The sequence below is a fragment of the Alosa pseudoharengus genome, unplaced genomic scaffold (assembly GCF_046254945.1).
Source record: "Alosa pseudoharengus isolate Yale_2024_CS ecotype anadromous, Long Island Sound unplaced genomic scaffold, YU_APseudo_1.1 YU_APseudo_1.1_scf_12, whole genome shotgun sequence".
NCBI classification, from domain to species: domain Eukaryota; kingdom Metazoa; phylum Chordata; class Actinopteri; order Clupeiformes; family Clupeidae; genus Alosa; species Alosa pseudoharengus.
This window is the reverse complement of record NW_027468587.1, coordinates 25,529,284-25,554,283: the sequence shown is the minus strand read 5'-3', so window position 1 is coordinate 25,554,283 and position 25,000 is coordinate 25,529,284. Positions and strand designations below refer to the sequence as shown.

Below are 25,000 nucleotides of genomic sequence, written 5' to 3'. Positions count from 1 at the left end.
TCGCTTTCTCACTCTCAGTCCTTCTTTATCTCTCTGTCCTTTTCTTTCTTGCTCTCAGTCCTTCTCTGTGTTTGTGTCCCTCGCTGCCTCACTCTCAGTCCTTCTCTATCACTGTGTCCCTTGCTTTCTGTGTGCGAGTGCACGGGTGTAAGAGGTCAGTCAAGTGTGCAGAGTGTTTTCGACCCTGATTGAGAGGCACTTTCACAGACTCTGCGCAGATCGACACTGATTACACTCCCAGCCAAAGAAAACAGGCTTGCTCCCTCTACGTGAGCAAACTAGTCACGCACGCACATACACACATGCACTCAAACAACCACACACACACACACACACACACACACACACACACACACACACACACACACAAACACACACTTCTCTCTTGTGGGAGGTCATTAGTGCCATCTACAGGTATAGTGATGGTCACAGCAATGTGATAATCAGCAAAACGTCCATTAATTTGGATTAGTTAATGTCATGATAGACAGCTACCTATGTATTGCAAACAGCCAGCATCAATTGGCTACAATACATGATAATACTATCTTAGTAACACATGACCCACAACCTACAGAAGCTGGTTGTTCCATAGCTTCGGTGCATAGTGGATAAAAGCAGCTTCTCCGCTTTGCTTGTTACATAGACCTTATTAAACCTGTGGCACATACATATGTTTCTGTTGTGTGTGAGATACTATGCTCTGAGGTTTGTTGGGTTTGCAATCAGTGCAATTTGAAGTCTAAGTGGCTCATGCGTTAAATCTGACAGAGCTGCGTTACACTCCACTGTTTTTTTCTCATTTTATTCTGTTGTGCTGCTCTTTTGTCCAGTCTGTTTTTGGACAAGGTCACCAGGTCCGACCCCTGCTTGCAGTTTGTTTTTCTCTTTACCTAAGATTGCTTTGTTTTGGTCTTCATGTTTCACTTGTAGTCCAGGCCTGTGCACTCTGACTGACCACCATGGTCTTTGTGTCACAGCAGAGGCTGAGCCGTAACAGATTTGGATTTGTTTTGGTCCAACTGCTCGTCTCCCGAGTTGTTACACTTTTATTGAAACCCTATCTGTCTTCAGGTCTATAACTATTCGCACAACCACACAAGCTTTTTATACAATCAGCTACAGTATCTGTAAATGCATCTCTCTCTCTCTCTCTCTCTCTCTCTCTCTCTCTCTCTCTCTCTCTCTCTCTCTCTCTCTCTCTCTCTCTCTCACACACACACACACACACACACACACACACACACACACACACACACACACACACATACACATTCACATATACTCACATATACACATTCACATATACTCACCCACCCACTATCCACACATGTATTCCAAGAGACACTTGCGCACACACCAACACCTATACAGCCTTAGTCACCTGACATTTGGCCCTGGTCTCTGGGATGTCTGTGTTGAAAGTGGTTGAAATGTCACTCAAATGTCACAAAAATATCACTGTGACACAGATCCCCCTTCCAGGAAATCAAATGCCCAGACAGAGCACATATTCTACCCAATTATGATTCAGAGAAGTGCTCAGCGCTGTCCGCCCAGGAAGAAAAGAGTGCACAAGCATGGACATTCATCATTATCTGGGCTTTTATAGTTAGTGAATGGTCAGAATATGACCAAGATGTCTGATGGGGGACAGAGTGGGTGAGAGAGTGAAAGGGAGTGTGTGTGTGTGTGTGTGTGTGTGTGTGTGTGTGTGTGTGTGTGTGTGTGTGTGTGTGTGTGTGTGTGTGATAGAGAGAGAGAGAGAGAGAGAGAGAGAGTCCAGCAAGCCAGGGAAATGAGCCGTGACTGTGTCGATCTCCAGGCACAGGCAGTCCACAGGGACGCCCCACAACGTGGACCCCAGCTGCAGCCCACTGTGGGCCATTAACGAACAGCAGGGGAGATGCAGAGAAGAGAGAGAGGGAGAGAGAGAGAGAGGGAGGAAAGAGGGAGAGAGAACAGAGAAGAGAGGAAGGGAAAGAGAAAACGTAGAGATGAAAAAGAGATAAGCAGTGAGAGATGGACATAGACAGCAGAGTAATAGGGGGAAGAAAAGAGAGAACAAGAGAGAGAGACAGGAGATCTGAGAGAGCGAGGGAGAGAGAGACAGGATATCTGAGAGAGAGGAGATTTGAGAGAGAGAGAGAGAGAGAAGAGATTTGAGAGAGCAAGGGAGAGAGAGAGAGACAGGAGATCTGAGAGAGTGAGAGGAGATCTGAGAGAGAGAGAGACAGGAGAACTGAGAGAGAGAAAGAGAGAGAGAGGGAGAGAGAAAGGAGAACTGAGAGAGAGAGAGACAGGAGAACTGAGAGAGAGAAAGAGAGAGAGAGGGAGAGAGACAGGTGAACTGAGAGAGAGAGAGACAGGAGAACTGAGAGAGAGAAAGAGAGAGAGAGGGAGAGAGACAGGAGAACTGAGAGAGAGAAAGAGAGAGAGAGGGAGAGAGAAAGGAGAACTGAGAGAGAGAGAGACAGGAGAACTGAGAGAGAGAAAGAGAGAGAGAGGGAGAGAGACAGGAGAACTGAGAGAGAGAGAGACAGGAGAACTGAGAGAGAGAAAGAGAGAGAGAGGGAGAGAGAAAGGAGAACTGAGAGAGACAAAGAGAGAGAGAGGGAGAGAGACAGGAGAACTGAGAGAGAGAAAGAGAGAGAGAGGGAGAGAGAAAGGAGATCTGAGAGGGGGACATGGGGAGCAGGTGGGCGAGAACAGAGGGCTTTTTTCCACACCACTGAAAGCATCAGGCAGATCAGACAACACTCCCGCTGGGACACACGGCAGGACCTCTGGGCTGCCCACACCACTCACGGCCTCCCCCATTACTGCCCCATTACAGTCCAGCACCGGACTGGACCACATCAGACAGCCAACGCGCACATCACAATAGAGCCAAATCAACACTTCTAGCTAGCAGATGACAGTTCCTAGCATTCATAGAGGAAATGGCTCGAATGAAAGTCACGGTCAGTGTGTTTCATACACAGAGGTCATTCATTGTGCTTTATATAAATACAAGCAAAAAGGAATAATACAAGCATCAAAGGGCAATAGTCAAATAATAGTTTAAAAATTAAAGAATAAAAAAAGGTAAGGTAATAGTATATAAACTCATAAAAAGGCAATAGTTTAAAAGTGTTTAAAAAGTAATAATTAAACCACATAAAAAACACATTTTTTCGTGAGAACCCTAGCCGTTGCATTTTGTATCATTTGAAGCTGTTTGATAGTCTTTTTTGATAGTCTTGTATTTGCTCATTGTGTGTGTTACTCCATTCCACCGGCCCGTAGCAGGATTAGCTTGGCAGCGTTTCCTTTTATCGGGTGCTAAATTGGTGTAGCGTCAGCTACGTAACGTTCTCCCTTTTACTACTCCACTGACAGCCATGTCAGGGTGACTTAGCCTAACGCTAACACTAAGGGTGTGCTAAGCTGACGAATGAAGGCGCTCATGTGTGGCCTCTTATCCCAGCCCTCCTGTCTCCGTCAGGGTGGCATGTCAGATGCGCTGGCAAGGGATCGTGGTGTGTGTGTGGGGGGGGCAGACAGACAGAGAGGCGTGAAGTCAGGGATGCTGAGAAGAGGCGGTCACAGTCCAGTGGCAGCGTGTGGCGTTTGGAGCCTGCAGAGAGGAGAGCGACGAGCCCAGCGCCCGCCATGGCTGCTGGATTAGTCATGGAGACGGATGGCGGGTCTAGGGCATTGGACAGGCACATGTGCTGTGTGTGCGCACGTGTGTGTGTGTGTGTGGTAGGGGGTTGTGTGCCTGTGTGTGTTCCAGCTGGTGGTTTTTAGGGGAAAATTGGATGGTCCTGCTGCTCGATCTGCATTAGTTTAGTTGTGTGTGTGTGTGCTTGAGAGTGTGTGTGTATGTGTGTGTGTGTGCATGATTGTGTATGTGTGTGTGTGTGTGTGTGTGTGTATGTGCCTGTATGTGTGGGGTTTGTGTTCCTGATTGTGTCTGTGTGTGTGTGTGTGTGTGTGTGTGTGTGTGTGTGTGTGTGTGTGTGTGTGTGTGTGTGTGTGTGTGTGTGTGTGTTCCTGCCTGGTCCCTCTCACCCAGTCACCCAGGGTGCAGCAGCCAGTGAGCACTGGCCCAGAAAGCGAATGTGTCGGGAAACAATAGCAGCCTGACAAATGGGCCCCGACAGCCGCTTAAACACACCAGCGCTGCCCACTCCTCCACATCACTCTTCCTCCATCCATCTATCTATCCATCCATCCATCCCTCCCTCCTTCCATCCATCTCCGTCCCCAGTCCAATCCGCCTCACTCGTTTTCCCCAGAACCCATCTCATCCTTTGTTTCAGCGCTCTCATTTTCTGATTCGTTTTTCTTTTTTTCCATCCTTATCCTCTGGTGTATCACTTGTTCAACCTCCATCTATTTCTCTGTTTTTCCTCTGTGTCTCTTTCTTATTTATTCTGTGTCTAGCCTCTGTGACTTTGCAATGACAGTTTCTCTCTCAAGTGGGATTGAGGAGCACAGAGCAAAGTAGAAAATGAGGCATCTAAATCCCTAACATACATTGTCTACGGTAAATAAATAGATAAACACAAGATGTCACAAACTTGTTTTTAAGGAATTTCTCAAAAGTGATTTTCATTTTGTAAAACACCCCTGACCTTTCGCACATACAAACCAGGCTGGGTGAAGACGAGGTTGGTTTTTAGACGGCTGAGATTTGATATGCGTTGTGAAGCAGACACAACCCCTGCTCTCTCCTGCTTTTTAAGGCCTCATGTGGGCCTCCACAGTGCAGGGGGGAGAAAGACCTTGCGCCCGTAGAAAAATAAAAATGGTGGCCCAGAAATGTGTCATTACTGTTGGACAGAATCCTGAAAGGGGCCCAACTTAAAAGGTATACTATAGTTTCAGGTATGTTTGGTGACTGTAGTGCTCCCCCTAGAGTCGTGATATATTTCTATTTTACTCTGCCGATGTAAATAGCCTACTTCTCGTGGCTTGTTCCCCCTGTACACAATGAAAATGCTTTTGTTGTGGACGTGAAGGATTAACAACAGGCAAAATCTATCTCCTATATCAACTGACAAGGTAATGTTTCACGATTCTCGTGAGATGTCTTCGGGTCGACTATTCTTGAAGTTGTATGTAACAAAACAGAGAGCTAGCACTACTACCCCCCCCCCCCATCCCTCCCGTGCAATGGAAACTCTCCTAAACACACATCTTGTCTGCAATTGGCTGGAACAGTTTGTTATTTTTTTATGGTCCAGGCTGGACCTGGTCGTTTTTTGCTGCCGTTTTTTGGAGCCTGGGCTGTCCACAGAGATCGCATTTTTTTACAGTGTATTGTGGGCACAGGCAGCTAGCGGATGGTGAGATGATGTTTGCTGCATGTGCCAAAAAATCACTTAGAAATCGCGTAATATCGCTTTAAGATGAAAATCTTGCATAGTGTACCTGAATGTACTGAATTTCACCTCTCACTGCTTCTTGATCTGTATGATAAACAGTATTCACCACCAAAGTTAGTGGGTGCAGCGCCTCTGTGTAAAGATGTAGGGTTAGAATCAGCAGCCTCCAACAACTCTTATGGAGATTCCCTGCATTGTGTCTCTTTTCCAGGGGCGTCGGGTGCATCTTTGTGGAGATGATCCAGGGCGTGGCGGCGTTCCCGGGCATGAAGGACATTCAGGACCAGCTGGAGAGGATATTCCTGGTGAGTGTTTACTTCTGGAACCCTGGGACATTTGCTGACTTTAGACATCTTCCACTCCCTCCCCCTCATTGCCCATGATACTTCAGAAAAAAGAAAAATAATTCCAAAATAGTTTCCCTGCGTAGGATCAACACAACTTCACTAGCTTCATGGAAAATATGACTTAACTTAGCATGCCTTTAGAATGTCTCTTTGAACGAATGAACCTCAAACAAGGGCACATTAACCTCTGCCATTTGAAGGTGACCTTAAGTGAATAAGACATGCTCTCAACACAGTGCAAAAGCAGAGCACATTAGTATTTTAACAGAGTGGTGTTAACATACCACAGAGAGAGAGAGGATGGCTGAAAATGGGTTATGTGTAACAGCCTCACCTACAGGCTCTGTGTCCAGACATGAATATTTGAAGAGGGATATGCCTTTGGTGTGTCTCAAGAATCCCATAATCACCCCCCTTCCCTGTCATTTCCCATAATTCCACAGCGTTTGATAATTAAGAGTGTGCACGGTGGATGGGCAATGGGCATGATGAATTCATATCCATCTCCCGGCCCAGGTAAATAATTCATACAGACAATTACAGAGATGGCGGGGGGGGGGGGGGGGGGGCGTCGCAGGGAGATGCCTGTAGGACATGGAGGTCAGTGGGTAAATATGTTAACAGATGAGGTGAGAAGAGAGGTGGGCGCACACACACACACACACACACACACACACACACACACACACACACACACACATGTACAGACAGACAGACACACACACACACACACACACAGACACTGAGGGTGAGGCAGAAGGGCACCTACTGCTTCAGTTGCTTTTTATCAACACCTAGGAGGCTGTGATATCTGCTGAGAGCATCACCTATGGCAAGTCCCCAAGGACAAAAAGATAAAGCCAGAATATATCAAAATGAGGAACTAGAGGAAAGTGTGAAGAGGAGTTTGAGAGTGTGTGTGTGTGTGTGTGTGTGTGTGTGTGTGTGTGTGTGTGTGTGTGTGTGTGTGTGTGTGTGTGTGTGTGTGTGTGTGTGTGTGTGTGTGTGTTTGGGGAGAGAGAGTGGAAGCGCAGGAAATAGGTGAAGGATTTTTGAAAGGGTATAGAGTCTAGGGAGATGAAAAGGTCAAGCAGAGAGTAGGATTCAGCAGGGACTCAACAGGGACTGTGGAAGAAAAGAAAAGGAACATAAAGAATGAGAGAGAGAATTTACATTATCATCTTATTATTGTTTTTGTATCAGTATAATTATTATTATTGTCTCCTGTTTTGATTATTCCATGTTTTTTTTTTGTAATGCTTTGGCAATATTGTAACTTGAACAGTCATGCCAATAAAGCACATTGAATTGAATTGAATTGAATTGAATTGAATTGAATTGAATTGAATTGAATTGAATTGAATTGAATTGAAAGGAGAGATAGAAAAGGATAGAGAAAGAGAGCTGACCTTCTAGGGATCTGGAGCATCTGCATGCAAGTTTGATGCCAGCGCATTGACCTTTGGATGAATGTGTGTGTGTGTGTGTGTGTGTGTGTGTGTGTGTGTGTGTGCGCGTGTGTGTGTGTGTGTGTGTGTGTGTGTGTGTGTGTGTGTGTGTGTGTGTGTGTCTGTATAATGTGTCTGAGAGATATTTGGACAGATTTGAGTGTGTGGATGTTTTGCCTCATTATATATGAGAGAGAAAGAGGCAGACGAAGAGGGAGAGTGTTAGAGAGAGAGAGAGAGAGAGATAGAGACAGAGAGAGAGAGAGAGAGAGATAGAGACAGAGAGATAGAGACAGAGAGAGAGAGAGAGAGAGAGAGAGATAGAGACAGAGAGATAGAGCGCATGGGTGTTAGATGGAGGACTGCACTCTATCTTTCAGCCCCAGCACACTCCTTCCCTGTCCAGTTTTGCTCACCCACCCGACTCTACCCCTCACCAGGCTAAAGCATCCTCCCCATGTGGAGCGGGAGCTCGGCTGAATATCCATGCTAATGGGGGGATGCTAACACCTCTTTGTCCTTATAGCGCCGGAGTAAGCACATCGTCTCTGGCCAGGCAGGATTAGCTCATTTGCAAGTACTTGTTTGGTTTGAATCCCATGTTTTAATATGGATAGTTGTAGCACCATCAAGTTCCTTACCTCTTGGAGCATGAAAGAGATCTTGCTTAGACCATTTTTTGCGGTCTCTAAAGTGAATGGGATTATAGTTTCTATTGCAATAAAGGCTAAATTAGCTACAGTTGCCTTTGTAATATATAAAAAGTGATACCAATTATAGATTAATGTTAGAGTGGTAAAGCACTTATTAGCTGAATAAAGGTTCAAGGTTCAGCTCTGAGGGTTCATGCTTTCATGAATAAATAGGCAATTAAAGCAGAATGTGGAAATAGTCTGAACTTTGCAATGTTCCGGCCTTGGCTTCCAGAGCTGACCTCTGCATATCAACTAGAAGGTTTTTGTGTTTTTCCTCTCTGTCATTTCGGGGCGGTATCTCTTCATCTGGGATTTGTGTATGCATCCGTGTGTCCGTCTGCGTGTGTGTGTGTCTGTGTGTGTCTGCGTCTGTGCGCGTGCATGTGCTTGTGCGTGTGTAGGCGCCTGTGTGTGTGTGTGTGTGTGTGTGTGTGTGTGTGTGTGTGTGTGTGCATGTGTGTTTGCGTGCGTCTGTGCGTGTGTGTGCGTGTGCGTTTGCATGCGTCTGTGTGTGTGTGTGCATGTGCTGTTCGCTAATCCTGCTGCCACGATGCCCAACCTAGAAGTGGTCTGCATGAAGGGCAGTGTCAATAAAGGATAGTTAATTGCACCACTTTGGAAAAGGCCACGGGGCTCAAAGACGAAGGCAAGTAAGTAGAGGCATCATAATTTGACCTTAGGGCTGATGCAAGAGCTGATGTACTCAAGAAGCTGCCTGGAGCCAGACAGTTTGGTATTTTAGAAATAGTGCCAGTGTAGTGTGGCATCCTATGGATTTTTGTGAGGAGGGGGTGAGGGGTAGATTTTCCTAAGGTCAGATTCAAAGTCTTGAAGTGAAGTTACTGTTTCTTAAATAGAACTTTCTGGAAGCTTTACCCTACCCAGAAATCCCTGCAATCCAAGGTTAATCGCACATGGGCTTAATGATGGCTCACACAGTGCGGCAGCGGGGTTTTGACAGTGTGTGTGTGTGTGTGTGTGTGTGTGTGTGTGTGTGTGTGTGTGTGTGTGTGTGAGACAGAGAAAGATAGAGAGAGGAAATAGCCTCCCACCCACCTCTTTGCACATGCACACACACACACACACACACACACACACACACACACACACACACACACACACACGCACACTCAGGCTCACACACATCGCACACTCAATTACCCACACAATCTCTCTGAACCCCACTGTTGTAAATGGATACTGTTGTCTTTTCTAATATCTCCAGACCCTTGGAAACCTTGTCAAGTCTCTTTTTACTTTCTTAGCTCTCTCGCTTCCCTTCCATAATGCGTGTGTGTGGCATCCCTTCCCTTCCATAATACGTGTGTATGTGTGTGTGTGTGTGTGTGTGTGTGTGTGTGTGTGTGGGTCAGTGTTGCGCGGGTTTGGTCACAAGCGGCCCGCGGTCGCCCGATATTTTAATCAACCCGACCGCAACTCGGACCGCGAATATTAATTAGGACAAAATTATACCCGACCGGCGATCCGACCCGCTTATTTACAAAAGGTGTGCTTTTGGTTATAGGCCTACCCTGCATGCAGTGTGACAGTATAGGCCATTTCTGTAAATCAAACTAATTTATTTGCGAAACTTTATGCAGTAGAACTACACGCAGGCATGCAGGACATTTGCGCAGGAGAGAGAATGAGAATAAGAGCGCAAGCACGCACGCAACCACCAAGGATTAAAACACTAAGATTTGAAGGCCATGGACATCTTACATACATCTTTCTTTCGAAAACAGAAATGTGAGCAAGGTAGGCAAGAGAGATACATTGCTGGTCAAAACGTTAGCGTAAGAACTGGTTTATAATGCTGAATGAAGCACAAAGCTTTACTAAAGCACATCCACTGTTTAAAGTCACAAACACAACGAACTAAGGTAACTTTTATGCATGCGCGAACCTAGCCTACATACCGGTAGATATGGCTGTGTAGTCTGTGCCATAACATTTATTCCTGCAGGCTGCCCGTTTTGGCTGTCATACTTTTAAATGGCTTCGCAAGAAGTAGGCCTATAGCCCATAACTTGTACTACTGTCATCTTCTTTAAGAACTTTTCCCAATATTTCCCATAGCCTATATCGCTTTCCCTGAAGGGGTGTCTTTATTATTTTAACTCGCGTCTTCAGCTTCTTTACTGTTGACTTTACTGTATTGATGCTTTACTGTATTGATGCTAGCCTTCTCGTGATTTTCTAAGTAGGCCTATTTGTAGAAAATATATATTTAATTAATTTTAACTGACCCGTCCGCAAATGACCCGAATATCATTAAAATATTTTGTTTATGACTCATAACCGCGGGTGACCGCGGTCATCCGCGGGCAACCGCTTAATTTCGGGCAGACCGCGCAACACTGGTGTGGGTGTGTGTGTGTTAGAGATGCACGGTTCACGGTTACAGACGTGTTTGAAAATTGGTCAAAAAACGTTGGTGCGGATAGATGGCGGATGGATGATAAGTTTTGCTATGCAGTTACGGTTGAAATAATAGCCCATCCGCGCATCTCTAGTGTGTGTGTGTGTGTGTGGCTGTCCTGCTTCCTGCAAAGGTCTGCTTAGATGTGTTGGTTAGAGAGGATAGTGAGAAGGGTATGTGTGTTACGTTTCTATAGTGCTGATTGCCTGGAGGCTATAAACCTTAGGTGAACTCCGGTCCATAATGCAATTAAATGCACTGTCCCTCTCACTTCCATGTTTACATTCCACCTGCTGTCAGATCCAATCACAGCACTAGGACATTATAGTCTACTCTCACGTCAGACAGCCATGTCATGTGTCCTTGGCTTTAGCGAGTGTATGTATGTGGGAGGAATCCGCTCATGACGGGAGAGTAAAAATGGTGTGTCAAAAATATCAAGAATGAACACTCTGCCCTGGGCCATTTGTGCTCCATTTTTTGTGTATGAATTATTCATATATGTTTGTATGGATTTGTGTATGTTTCTGTGTGTATATGTATGCATGCATTTGTGTGTGTGTGTGTGTGTGTGTGTGTGTGTGTGTGTGTGTGTGTGTGTGTGTGTGTGTGTGTGTGTGTGTGTGTGTGTGTGTGTGTGTGGAATTGGATGAGAGGTTGGGTGGGCGGCTATATACAGGTTATATACAGGTTTGCGCTGTCTCTCTGCATTAACGTTGTTTGGGAGCAGGCAGGAAAGACTCGCTCCCGTAAACTACCTGTCAGGTAGAGAAGATTACCTGCCCAGCACACAGCCTATGAATATGGACAGCTTGTCTGGCAGAAAATGGGGCTACGTGTGTGTGTGTGTGTGTGTGTGTGTGTGTGTATGAGAGAGAGAGAGAGAGAGAGATGTGATGTGATGTGATGTGTACTCTCATTTGAATGTAGCATAGATAAGAAGTGAGGTGTTCTCCATGCATTAGCGTTAGATTGTAAATGTCTGTCCATGCTGCCAGCTGGCTGATTGGCTTGTCATAGCTGTTTCGCTACCAATCTCTGGGTAATTTGGCGTGTTTACATACATATGCATCCAATTTATTTAGCCATACACATTTTAAAATTTGCTATGGTGTGTTGCTACATTGATATTGTGTAGGCACTTGTTTGTGTGTGTGTGTGTGTGTGTGTGTGTGTTGGGGGGGGTGTATCTGTGTGTGTCTGCAAATCTGTGTGTGTGTGAGTGTGTGTGTGTGTCTGCATATCTATGTGTGTCTGCATATCTATATGTGTTTGTGTGTGTGAGAGAGAGAAAGAGAGAGAGCTTGGCTTTGTGTGTGGCTGGCTGTTTGTCATAGTAATGGCAGTCTCATCTGTTGGTCTGTGGGGATTGTGTGTGTCTGACCTGAGGAATGCAGGTCTGGTTTCTGTCTAATCCAAGTGCTTATGCCCTCATCCAGCCGGGACATATTCATCTGAGCTGGGTGTTTAACACATGAGCCTCAACAATCCATAATAACTTGTCTCTATCTCAAAAGCACACATACACATACACACACACACACACACACACACACACACACACACACACACACACACACACACACACACACACACACACACACACACACACACACACACACACACACACACAATACTAAAACAGTCACACAGACTGTGGGCATTGGCTGTCTAACTAATTTAAAAACAAGAAACTAAACATGTGTACATGCTCTTTTACACAACCCTTACACACTAGATACTAAGCTGTTGCAGTGTAGTGCAAGGAAATGTTATGTTTTGCACTGTAGTATACTGCCCCCTAAAGCAGTGTTTCTCAAAGTCCAAGCAGTTCTGCAATTATGTAAGCTACGCCAATTTAAATCATATGAATCCTCATATGAACACAACTGAAAAAGTTTGAGAAACACTGCCTTAAAGGGTGAATGAAATATAATTTCTGTCTACACCCCATCTTTTGGGGTGTAGACAGACACCTTAAAGGGTGAATGAAATATAATTTCTGTCTACACCAAATCTTTTGATAGTGTTAGTAGTGTTATTTTATCAGGGCTGGCAGATTCGCTGGCTTGCGTGGATTCCTCTGTGCCCGATTGTTGATCCCATGGCTCTGTACACATGAGCCCCAATCTCATCTGACATGTCTCTCTCTGTCTAGCTCAGGGCCTGGAGAGAGACCGTCCACAAACCCCTCTCCACTCCACCGCCCTCCACTCTGACCCCTCTCAGAGGGCCACAGTGACCTTGCTTAACCCCGCTGTAGCTCAGGGCCCAGGGCTCCAGACATCCCTCTGTCACCCAGGTTAAATCCGGCCTCCAGATCCAGCGGGGACCCCTTAATGAGGCGTCCTGGGTGGGCCTGTTTGGATAGGCTGGGGAGAGGGAGCAGGCGAAGACCTCGGCCATGACCCCTAACTTCACACACATGCTACAGTTCTTTTCTGTCGAAAGAGTGAGAGAGAGAGAGAGAGAGAGAGAGAGACTTTAACTTTTAAAACCCTTTGTTTAAAACCTCATGAAAAGAACACAGGATTAGAAACACTACATTGAACTGAGCCTCATTTTCAGTTTGCTTGCGTGTACTCTACCACAAGATATGAACACAGCAATCCCAACTTGGACAACACTGTTCTCATTACACTGAGCTGCGTTTATGTAGGACTGTTGTACTCCTCCGGGCACTGAGAGTGCTTTGCAGAGTAATACCTAACATTCACCCATTCACTCACACATGCAGAGTAATACCTAACATTCACCCATTCACTCACACATGCAGAGTAATACCTAACATTCACCCATTCACTCACACATGCAGAGTAATACCTAACATTCACCCATTCACTCACGCATGCAGAGTAATACCTAACATTCTCCCATTCACTCACACATGCAGAGTAATACCTAACATTCACCCATTCACTCACACATGCAGAGTAATACCTAACATTCACCCATTCACTCACACATGCAGATTAATATCTAACACTCACCCATTCACCGATGGAGGAGGCTGCCATGCAAGGCACCAACCAGCACATTGGGAGCAGTTTGGGGTCCAAGACATGATCTAATGTGCAGCTGGTGTCACCACCAAGCACAACAGTGTTTCCCCTGGGGAAGTCTGACGAGGCCTCAAATAACAGAGAGAGAGAAAGAGAGAGAGAGAGAGAGAGAGAGAGAGGTTGTGGGTGGAGAGGAGATAGAGTGTGTCCAGGCTGATGGATATGTCTACAGATGCCTTGACCGTATACCTTGCTTTGACCGTATATCATCCTTTGTTATTGGGCAGATTTTTAGCAACATTCTTCCACAGTCACACACACACACACACACACACACACACACACACACGCACGTTCATACTCTTCCAGGTGAGGACAGTGCCGAGTAATGTTTTGTAATAAACAAGTGAAATGCAAAACACAACTCACTCATACTGCAGCACTCTCTTTCTCTCTTCACCCCTGCTGCACTCATCTGCTTCTCTCTCTCTCTCTTTCTCTCTCTCTCTCTGTGTGTGTGTGTGTGTGTCTGTGTTTGTGTCTGCACCCTGATCGTTCCTGTATTTTGCTCCACCCATTGCTCTCTCACTTCAAAGAGCATTAAACTCTCCCATCAATAATGTAGAGGACTGTTCTCAGCCTAGCAAACAGATTGGTATCTACAAACACCCTTTTATGCTACACTCTTTCTCTCTCTCACACACACACACACACACACACACACACACACACACACACACACACACACACACACACACACACACACACACACACACACATACACACACACACATAAACACACACACACACTCACACACACATTCCTACCTTCCCACCATATTCCCATTCCCAAATGTCCCTGTTACTGCTAGGATGCTCAAGGACCTGTTTAGCTTGGTGTTGGGGTGTATGATGAAAATGAATGATTGTAATGAATGTTTTTTTGGGCCACTCAGAAAATGCCACACACAGTCATAATAGACTCAGGGCCAGGTGTACGTACAAACCGCAGATAGTGAACGCTGTCATACGTGATATTTGTCAAACTTTCCCTTCATCGGGTAATCTACACCTTTCTCCCCCCCCCCCACCACAATTTACAAACGTTCACAACTGAATGGCATAGCCTACATACAAGCGCAGTTGAATGAAGTTAACTGATGACAACATTAAAAAAAATCAAATGTTTAGCGATCATGAAATACAGTAATACCATACATGATAAGATGTCAACAAGCAGGGAGATAATGAAGATCAGTAGTTCTACTCAAACTACTTGTGCACGTAGGCTATGGAAGATTGGTCAAATCTAGGTCTAATCTAAGTAGGAAAGTTTAAGTGGATGACGTGAAAGTGAAAGTAAGACATTCGAAAGGCCAACAAAAGTTAAGGTTGCTTTTGATATAGTAAGCGTACAAAGATGCAAAACTGGTGCTCTAAATATTGATTCTGTTGTCTTTGCAACAATTTGGATTAACACCTGCTTTTACAAGGCGGAGATATTTAGGCGCAGAATAAACGTGCGCTTTCACGGGCAGTTTTTGCATAATTTACATAATACATAATTAGGTGCTCTTACGCTTCTCCTCCCATTTCTTCACGGTAAACTCCCATTTTCCTCCGGATCCTCCCATGAATGCATATGCATGACACGGAAAAGCGCAGTTTGCCATTTTCAGCTCCTGCGACAGGCAGTCTGCGGCTTTACCTCAGTGCGGCCTGTTTGTACATACCTCGCAATGATTTTACACGCATGTTGCGAAACGAATACGCCTGAAGTGGGCGCAAAAGCGTTAGTACATCTGGCCCTCAGTGTTTTTTGCAAAACAGAACATGCACACCCTCTGCATTTGTGTAGCTTACTGGGCTAACTGCAGAGCGTCAGTGTAGTTGTTTTAGGGCAGGCTGCCCTCGTGCAAAGTCTGCTGGGTCACTTGAAATCATCTGAGCGGAAGTATGGCAGCTTATGTCTGGGTTTATTGGCTTATTGCAGTTGCAGCATTGAAATGCTTGAACCAGATGTTGTCTGCTGTGCTGGAGTGCTTCAGAAATCATGTTAGGAGACTCACTCTAGGCTTCTTTCTTTTCACCAAAAAAAATATTTAACTGAAGAGTTCAAATAAGTAAGCAAAAAAGTGGTTTGACCATTGAGTCCATCCTCTGTACTCTTCAATGTGCAGATTTTTATTTATTTTATTTTTTTTTAAATGAAGCTTACTAAAATAGTGGAAAAAGGAGACAAGTTAAGTTAAGTTATACTTTATTAGTCTTGTAGGAAAGACCTGTAGAAAATTTGCTCTCTGCATTTTACCCATCCGGGGGTAGTGTACACACATTCATATGCACACACATGATGTGACAAGATGAACATCACAGTTCAGGAAATGTGGCTCAGTTCACAAACAGAAAACTTATATGATCTATAATCTGACCAAGTAGCGGATTCCTAAAGTAGTTCTCTACTGGCATAGTATGTTCACTAGTGGCATGCATGAAGCAAAAATCTCAAAATTAAGTCAACTTTTCATTTTCAACAAGACATTTTCAACATGGATGCCACGTTGAGGGTCTATATTCCAGCCATTAATGTGTTAAATAAGTCATGGTCATAAACTCTGCCGCTACATTAAAGTGATCGTCCCCTGTTATACTCAGGGTTAGATCTGACACTCCACCTAATTACCTTATTACTGCTCACAGCAGTCTCATTCAAATATCTCCTCATGGTTAGCCGAACTCACCTCAGAGCTCTCATCGTGGTTAACTGATTTTTTTTTTTATTGTTTTCAAAACCTTTCGTTGTCGTGTGGACGGGGCCTTGAAGCCGACCACAGGCTCAGGATCAGTGGCAGAGACAGCACCACCCAGATGGGGTTGGTTTCTAAGAAGAGCTTATTCAAGATGACCTGTCTGCTGTTTTATGGATGCACTCCATTATAGAGAGGGAGAGAAAGACAAGGAGGAAGCAGAGAGAGAGATGGAGAGAGAGATGGAAATGGGATGCAGAAAGAGAGAGAGATGGAGGTAGGTGGAGAATGAGAATGAGAACTTGACAGTGAAATAGTGAGGAAGAGAGAAAGTAGGAGACAGAGAGAGACAGAACTAAGTATAAGTATATACAGTATACTCTTTTGATCCCGTGAGGGAAATTTGGTCTCTGCATTTATCCCAATCCGTGAATTAGTGAAACACACTCAGCACACAGTGAACACACAGTGAGGTGAAGCACACACTAATCCCGGCGCAGTGAGCTGCCTGGAACAACAGCGGCGCTCGGGGAGCAGTGAGGGGTTAGGTGCCTTGCTCAAGGGCACTTCAGCCGTTCCTACTGGTCGGGGTTAAAAACCGGCAACCCTCCGGTTACAAGTCTGAAGAAACTGTGTGTTTGTGTCTAGAGAAACTGTGTGTTTGTGTGTGTGAGAGAGAGGAAGTTTGATTAGGAGAAGGATGTGACTGCAAGAGAGAGTAGCAGAGAGAGAGGGAGAGGCAGATACAGATTGATTAGGGGAAGAATGCTGTGTCTGAGAGGGAGAGTAAGCCCCATATTGTGAGGGTTTTTTTCCCGCTCTGCTGTGATTTCTGTGCTGATTCCTGAGCCCCAGGTGGCGTTTAGGGCTCCTGAGGGAAGCACTGTTAGGGGCAGCTCCGCGCAGCGCAGGCAGGCAGGCAGGGATTGGGCTCTCGGACAAACCACTGCGACGATCTCAGCACACACACTCATACACACATTTATCAACAGTCATGAACATGCCACACACACACACACACACACACACACACACACACACACACACACACGCGCGCACACCAAGACACTGTGATGTCACGGCAGGTTTTTCATGCTAGTAATAGCCATTATGCAAAACAGAGTGTACGCTGTGTTGGGTTGGACTATGCTGTTCACCTCCACCTTCCCAGGCTCCAATACACAAACTTGCAGCATCTCGAGCTGGAAGGTGGGCGTACTAGCACGGATGGGTGCTAGCACCTGGCGCTAGCACCTCTGATAGGCATCTGGAGGCAGGTCTATTTATTTACTGCACTGCTACTGTGCTGGCTACCATTACAAGAGCAGAAACATACTGTAATGGCATTTGAGTATACAACAGAAGTAAGAACATCCTCCTGTGTGTATGTGTGTGTGTATGTGTGTGTGTGTGTGTGTGTGTGTCTGTGTGTGTGTGTGTGGAGTAGTGTACTTTATGAATTACTGTATTGCATTAAGGGTTAATACAGATTTGTGTGTGGCCATAGTCAGGCCATTTCCCCACAGTTAGCACATCAAATATGCATTAACACCAACATTGCCTGTTGCTCACACACACACACAAACACAAACACACACACACACACACACACATACACATTGTGAGTGACAGCAGTAAAAGTGGTAAAAGTTTGTGAGAAAATAGCAGTGGCCAGGGTCCGTTGTAAAATGGAGCACTTCTCCCCTCTGGTGGTAGATTGAAGGGATTGCAGGCAAGCAGATTTTCTGACGACAGTTAAAGTGTTTCAGTCTTTCTATTTTCTACACTGCTGGTGATCTGCTGTGCAGCAACGTTGTTCTGTATTCCACAACAAAAATCTAACAAACGTTGTACAAAATACGTATAACAACGTTTGTGGAGATACTCATTTTAACCATGGGAATATTCCATCCCAAAGTACAACCCCAAAACAGAAAAATTTGGGACATTGTGTAAAATGCAAATAAATACAGAATGTGATAATATACAAGTCTCGTAAACCAATATTTATCAGCAAAAAGGACATAGACAATATATCAAATGTTGAAAATGAAAATTTGGACTATTTCATGGAAAATATATGTTAATTTTGAATTTGATAGGCCCTCTCCTCTTTAGTCCAGATGAGTCCATGATTTTCAAAAAGAATGGCAAATTTTGATTGGTCTAAACACAGGACCTTTTTCCATTTTAGGCCCAGATAAGATGTTGGTATTGTCTGTATCATGTCTCAATACAATGTTGGCTGTTTTGACTGTTACAATTCTGGCTGTAGTTTTTAAATTGAGTATCAAACTGTGCACATAACCAATGGTTATCAGAGGTTTTCCTGATAACAACATGTTGCTGGTATCAAATTCGAAATTAACATATATTTTCCATGAAATAGTCAAATTTGTCATGTTCAACATTTGATATGTTGTCTGTGTCCTTTTTGCAACTAAATATGAGTTTAAGAAAGTTGCAGATTATTACAATCTGTTTTTATTCACATTTTACACAACGTCCCAACTTTTTCTGTTTTGGGGTTGTAGTAGTAAAGACTTAGAGTAGAGCTAGAGAGAAAACTAGAGATTGAGCATCACTGCTCAAAATCGTGGCTGACGTTCACCTGTTCACTCCTATTCACCAGCATTATATGCATCCATGAAATTGATTTATCTGTTATCAGCTCCCTCTGAACATCTGTAGAAAAAACTGTCCCACGTTAAGAGAAAAATGTGAGTATGTTCACCATGTGACTAACCAGATCTCTCCATCCCCATTGTCGCTCAGATCCTGGGCACTCCCTCAGAAGACTCCTGGTCAGGTGTGCACTCCCTCCCTCACTTCAAACCAGGTAAGGAGCCCAGTCATTTACAACATGCCTTAAGGTGATGATGCATTGGGCAACCACAGAGCCAGTTCCATGTGTTCTGATTGGATGATCATGAAAATGTGCCTATTGATGATTGAAGTTCTTAAGGGGGGAAAATGGTGAATATCAGTGGGAACTTGCCAGAACCACAATACTTATAAACATTGCCCAGCAACATTGCTCAAGAAGTTGCCCCATGTATCATCATCTTTAGACCTGCTCATGTTATCATCTCAGGGTAATTGTGTTGTGTGGGAATCATCTACATTGTGGCATTAGTGGACACATTTGAAATAATGTTGAGTTTTTGCCATTATGTCACAGACATGAAGAGTGGTAGTTTTATGATGATGTCCTTACAGTTTCATCTTAAAACTTACAAAACAGACATGAAGAGTGGTAGCTTTTGCTTGTTTCTCTCTCTGTCCTCCCTCCCTCTATTTATGTTTTCCTTTCTCTCTCCTTCCATTGTCCCCTCTCTCTCTCTCTCTCTCTCTCTCTCTCTCTCTCTCTCTCTCTCTCTCTCTCTCTCTCTCTCTCTCTCTCTCTCTCTCTTCTCTCTCTCTCTCTCTCTTTCCTCCCCTGTTGGTAGTGTGAGGGTTGGTGACTGTGGTTGTGTCTGCCCCGCGCCCTGCTCTTTTGTGTGTGTGTGTGTGTTTATGTGTGTGTGTGTGTGTGTGTGTGTGTGTGTGTGTGTGTGTGTGTTTGTTTGTGTGTGTGTGTGTGTGTGTGTGTGTGTGTGTGTTTATGTTTATGTATGTGTGTGTGTGTGTGTGTGTGTGTGTGTGTGTGTGTGTGTTTGTGTGTGTGTGTGTGTGTGTGTGTGTCTGTGTGTGTGTGTGTGTGTGTGTGTGTGTGTGTGTGTGTGTGTGTGTGTGTACTGGGCTGGTGCTGGCTGCTCTACTCTACTGCGTGCCCTGCTGTGCGCGGTGGGTAGAGTGCCAGCTCAGTGGCACTCAGACGGAGCCCTCTGGGAGCTCATTAGGCCAGAGATGGAGGAGGAGGAGGACGCGGCTCACAGATTAGTGTTGGCAGAGCAGGACAAGGAGAGGGGCGGGGAAGGGAGGGGGAGAGACAGAGGGAGGAAGAGAAAAAAGGAGAGACTAGAGAGTGAGAGAGAGAGAGATAGGGAGAGAGGGGCTGAGAGAACTAACACACGTAAACACACACACACACACACACACACACACACACATCAGGGTTTCTGCTAGGAGTTTTTCTTGCCGGTCCGCTGTCCAGATATGAAGAATGTATTCATAACGCAACGCAAACTCTGATATAGCAATACAGTAGGCCTACTGCTGCAGTGCAAAGTGGCTATAAATATGGTACTACCTTAGTTACCTTAAGCTCAATTCACACCAAAGATTCACGACGAGATGAGCTGCAACATTCTATAAACCAGCGACTTCCTTGTGGTGTTCCTCAAGGGTCTATTCTGGGGCCTATACTGTTCTCATTATACATGCTCCCCTTGGGATCCATCCTCAGAAAATATAACATCTCCTTCCACTGCTATGCGGATGACACACAGATCTACATGCCCCTGAAACATAACGACCCCCAATCTTTTAAACTTTTATTAGCTTGTCTAGAGGACATCAAAGCCTGGAGGGCTTTACATTTTTTTAATTTTAATGAAAATAAAACTGAGGTCATAGTCTTTCGGCCCAGTGCTGCTTGTGACACACAGGGTGACTTAGGCCCCCTTGAGCCATTTACTAAAGATACTGTAAAAAACCTTGGTGTAATGTTAGACTGTAATTTTAAAATGGAGAAACAGATAAACACAGTAGTAAGATCTAGCTTCTTCCAGTTAAGGCTTTTATCCAAGGTTAAGCCTTTCTTATCCCTCAAAAACTTTGAGATGGCTATTCATGCTTTTATTTCTTCCCGCCTAGATTACTGCAACGCCATATATGTGGGCATTAGCTGTTCCTCTTTGTCCCGCCTTCAACTTGAACGCTGCAGCCCGCCTTCTAACCAAAACACGAAGGTGTGAGCATATTACACCAGTGCTTGCAGCCCTTCACTGGCTCCCTGTCCGTTTTAGAATACATTTTAAAGTTCTTTTATTTGTTTTTAAATCTTTACATGGTCTGGCCCCACTGTACATAGCAGATCTCCTGAAGGTGCAGACATCCTCTAGGGCTTCTAGGTCTGCTGACCAACTCCGGCTGGTTATGCCTCGTTCTAGGCTAAAGAGCAGAGGGGACCGGGCTTTTGCGGTGATTGCACCAAAGCTCTGGAACGAGCTGCCCCTACATATATGCCTGGCTCCCTCCTTGAGTGTTTTTAAATCTCACCTAAAAACCCATTTTTATGCCCTGGCGTTTAACACAGTCTGATTGTCTTATGTATTTATGTGTTTGTTTGCCTGTAAATATTGTTATCCTCACTTTTTGTTGTCTTTTTTGTTGTCTATCAAGTCGTACTAATTTGCCTGTCCAGCAGTTTGGTCAGCTGTTGTTGTTTTTAAAGTGCTTTATAAATAAACGTGACTTGACTTGACTTGACTTGACTTGCTGCAATGTTCTAAAACCTTGCAACTGCGACTAGACATGGTGAATGCTTTGTGATGGCTTGCAACAGCTGGCAACGACGTGCAACATTTAACTCACACCGCTGCAACTCCTTTCTGCAACGGTTTCGCTTTGTCGCGAGTGTGAATTGGGCTTTAGAAAGCAGAAGGTCTATTGCTCCCTAGTGCTAAAGATCCACCAGAACCATCTTTGGCAGCACTGGAGGTAGTGGAGAAGACGCAGGGCAGAGGCTGGGGAAGTAGCCAACACAAGTGCTCTGTCCAGTGATGCTCCTCTCTGAGCGTGTCACTCTCCTGCTGGCCAAGCTGAGATGATGAGCAGTGTGTGGGAGTGGCCTTGGGTGACCTTGTCTACCCCATGGCTATACCAGCAACCACCGGGTGGCTGGAAGCTGGACACTGGCACGGGAATGAGTGCAGCATCTGGCACATGGAGTCCTTGGACTTGACCACAACCTTCTGCTGGACGAGACCATTTCAAAAGGCCCATGTGACTGCAGCGGATATCTTTCTGCACTATGACAACAACAGGAAAACCAGCAGCACACAGTCGTTAGTCGTGCAATTATCTCTGTACATAATTACAGAGCTGTAAGCCAAACTTGTATTCTCTCTCTATGGTTTTGCATGCAATCAAATGGACAGGAAAATGCTGCCGTTAAGCTTGATTTGTTCTGAAACACTGCTCTGCTGCCTTACCGGCACTCACAGACATTCTCAAAGCGGTTGCCGCTAATTAACCAGAGAGGATGGAAAGAACCTTCTAGAATAGTTGAAGCGCTAACAAACTTAGGAATTTAGACCTTTTTCACAGGTTTGAGATAAAAATGCTCAATTCTAGCTTGAGAGGGAGAGAGAGGGAGGGAGGGGGGAGAGGGAGGGAGAGAGAGAGAGAAATGCTTTGCTGAGGGCTGAAAGAATACTCCAAGGAGGCCCTTGGAGTTTCGCCCTTCAAACACACATGCACAACACACACTCACCCAAGGTCACTTTACCATAGTCCAACAGTCCTCTCTCTCTCTTTCTCTCCCTCTCTCCCTTTCTCTCTCTCTCTCTCTCTGTGTGTGTGTGTGTGTGTGTCCCAAGTGATATTCAGCTTCTGCTCAGTCTCTGAAGTAAACTTCACTCTGGAGCTCTGTATTCTTCTAGAAGGCCTGAGCGTTCAAAAGCCTTCTCCTACAGACACACACACACACACACACACACACACACACACACACAGAGAGAGAGAGAGAGAGAGAGAGAGAGAGAGAGGAGTCATTAGGGAGATGGTGTGTTTTCGTGATACTGGTAGCAGCGCAGCACAGTGCACATTTCCACTGGGTTGAAGGTGCAGTGTGCCCTCTTCAGCAGTAGAGGGCAGTATGGGCTGCAGTTAAAATGCAGCTTTTGGTCTCTGCTCATCTTCAGTCCTAATAGCAAAACCCCAAAATTAGTAGTGCCAAGGACTGTGTATCTTACAGATAATATGTGTTTAAGTAGCTTGTTATGGTATGGCTGCATTTCAAACTTGTAGCCTTTAGATGCTGTGTGTGTGTGTGTGTGTGTGTGTGTGTGTGTGTGTGTGTGTGTGTGTGTGTGTGTGTGTGTGTGTTGCTGATATTTCCAAGTATGCTTGTAGACTACTAATATTCCCTCCGTTCAAACTAAAGACAGACAGGCATAGCATATGTCTGTGTGTGTGTGTGTGTGTGTGTGTGTGCACCTGATTGATCATTGATGAGAGGGTGTTTGTGTGTGTGTGTGTGTGTGTGTGTGTGTGTGTGTGTGTGTGTGTGTGTGTGTGTGTGCACCTGATTGATCATTGATGAGAGGGTGTTTGTGTGTGTGTGTGTGTGTGTGTGTGTGTGTGTGTGTGTGTGTGTGTGTGTGTGTGTGTGTGTGTGTGTGTGTGTACAGTATGTGTGTGTGTGTGTGTGTGTGTGTGTGTGTGTGTGTGTGTAAGTGAGTTCACAGATGAAGGGATTGGCAAGGGGATGTAGTATTGATTAGCACAGCGGGTGGCCACACTAATGAACAACTCAGCCACAGCTCACCACCAAGATGCCAAGGGGATGTGTGTGTGTGTGTGTGTGTGTGTGTGTGTGAGTGTTAGTGTTAGAGAGGGAGGGGGAAACACACACACACACACACACACACACACACACACACACACACACACACACACATGGATGCCATTATCATTAAAGACTGTTTTCAAACATGGTGTGCTTAAGTGCAGTTTCCATAACAAAAACATGAAATGAAGTGAAATGAAGAAGAAATGAAGATGGTCCTCATCAGTGTGTGTGTGTATGTGTGTGTAACCATGTGTGTTTTACGTGCACTGTTTGCTGCTGTGTGTGCTGGTGTGTGTGTGTCTCCTGTCTCCACTGACTCTTCCTCCTCTTCACAGATCGCTTCACGGTCTACAGTCCCAAGAAACTCAGACAAGCCTGGAACAAGTAAGTCCTCAGTTATCATCAGTAGTCAGTGCCTAGTTTATCTGTATGGTTATAAATAAGTTTGCTCACAAACATCTGCTCTCAATGTCTGAAGAAATGCACATCTATGCAGACACTGGTGGCAGAACAAATACTGCCATCACATGGAATGCATGCCGGTCGGTCTTCTGAAGCTGTTACTACAAATAGTCAAATGAAGGTCTTACTCCATTAACATGACTGGCCTACGCGTTGTAGTGGTACAGTAGTGTCATGTATTAGTGATGTGTACCACAAAAAGATCTGTAACAAAGCCTCTGTATTCAGCCTCATGGTTGCATTGAAAACAGAACTATGCCATGAATTTGTACATTATGCCCATTCATATATGCAGTCTTTTCAGGGAAAGTTTGACAAGAAAAATGGTTGTCCAGTTCCAGTGGCTGGCATATAGTCTGGAGTGTTGTCATATCAGGGTAATTACTCCACTGACATCTTAGGCCTGAGCGACTCAGGGGGCACTTTGATGCTTTGGGGGCTTTTTTTGGCGAAGCGCATTTCCCATGACCCCCCTGGCACGGCCATGCCACGAGGAGCGCTGGCGTCTCAGCGAGCGGCACAAAGAACTTCACATTCCAGCAGCCGCTTGTCCAGTCTGGGGGCTCCGGAGCGGAGCGACCCTTGCTGCCAGCGGCTCCGTGAGAACCTCAGAGAGCGCGCACAGAGAGAGATAAAGAGAGAGAGAGAGAGAGAGAGAGAGAGAGAGAGAGAGAGAGAGAGAGAGATAAAGAGAGAGAGAGAGATGTCTGGAAATACAAGCGCCTGTGGGCTGGGTCCCAGAGAAACGGGTCAGGAGCCGCCATGTTGGCAGTGTGCCAGCTCCTAGAGAAAGGTCAGAAAGGTCAGGGGTCAACAGGGTTGGGGTCAGGGGCCAGCACTTTACACACACTATCTACCCATCAGGGGTGCGTTTCCCAAAAGCATAGTTGCTAACTAAGTTAGCAACTTTGTTGGTTGCAATGCAGTTTCCCATTGCCAACCAACTAAGTTGCTAACAGGTTAGCAAATATGCTTTTGGGAAACGCACCCCTGCTTGATACTACTGCTCTCCCTATGCCAGAATAGTTTATCTTGCTCTAGTT

General features: G+C 45.2%; 1 protein-coding gene across 2 annotated transcripts in view; it reads left to right on the top strand.

The window, feature by feature from the left end:
• Window positions 1-25,000, top strand: part of cdk14 (cyclin dependent kinase 14) — a 166,523-nt gene that overhangs the window by 90,840 nt on the left and 50,683 nt on the right. For both annotated transcript variants that reach the window (XM_076280591.1, XM_076280593.1), the window contains 3 exons: window positions 5,587-5,680; window positions 18,812-18,875; window positions 23,831-23,879. In XM_076280591.1, the coding sequence (XP_076136706.1) occupies window positions 5,587-5,680; window positions 18,812-18,875; window positions 23,831-23,879 (207 nt within the window). The remainder of the gene's footprint in view (window positions 1-5,586; window positions 5,681-18,811; window positions 18,876-23,830; window positions 23,880-25,000) is intronic.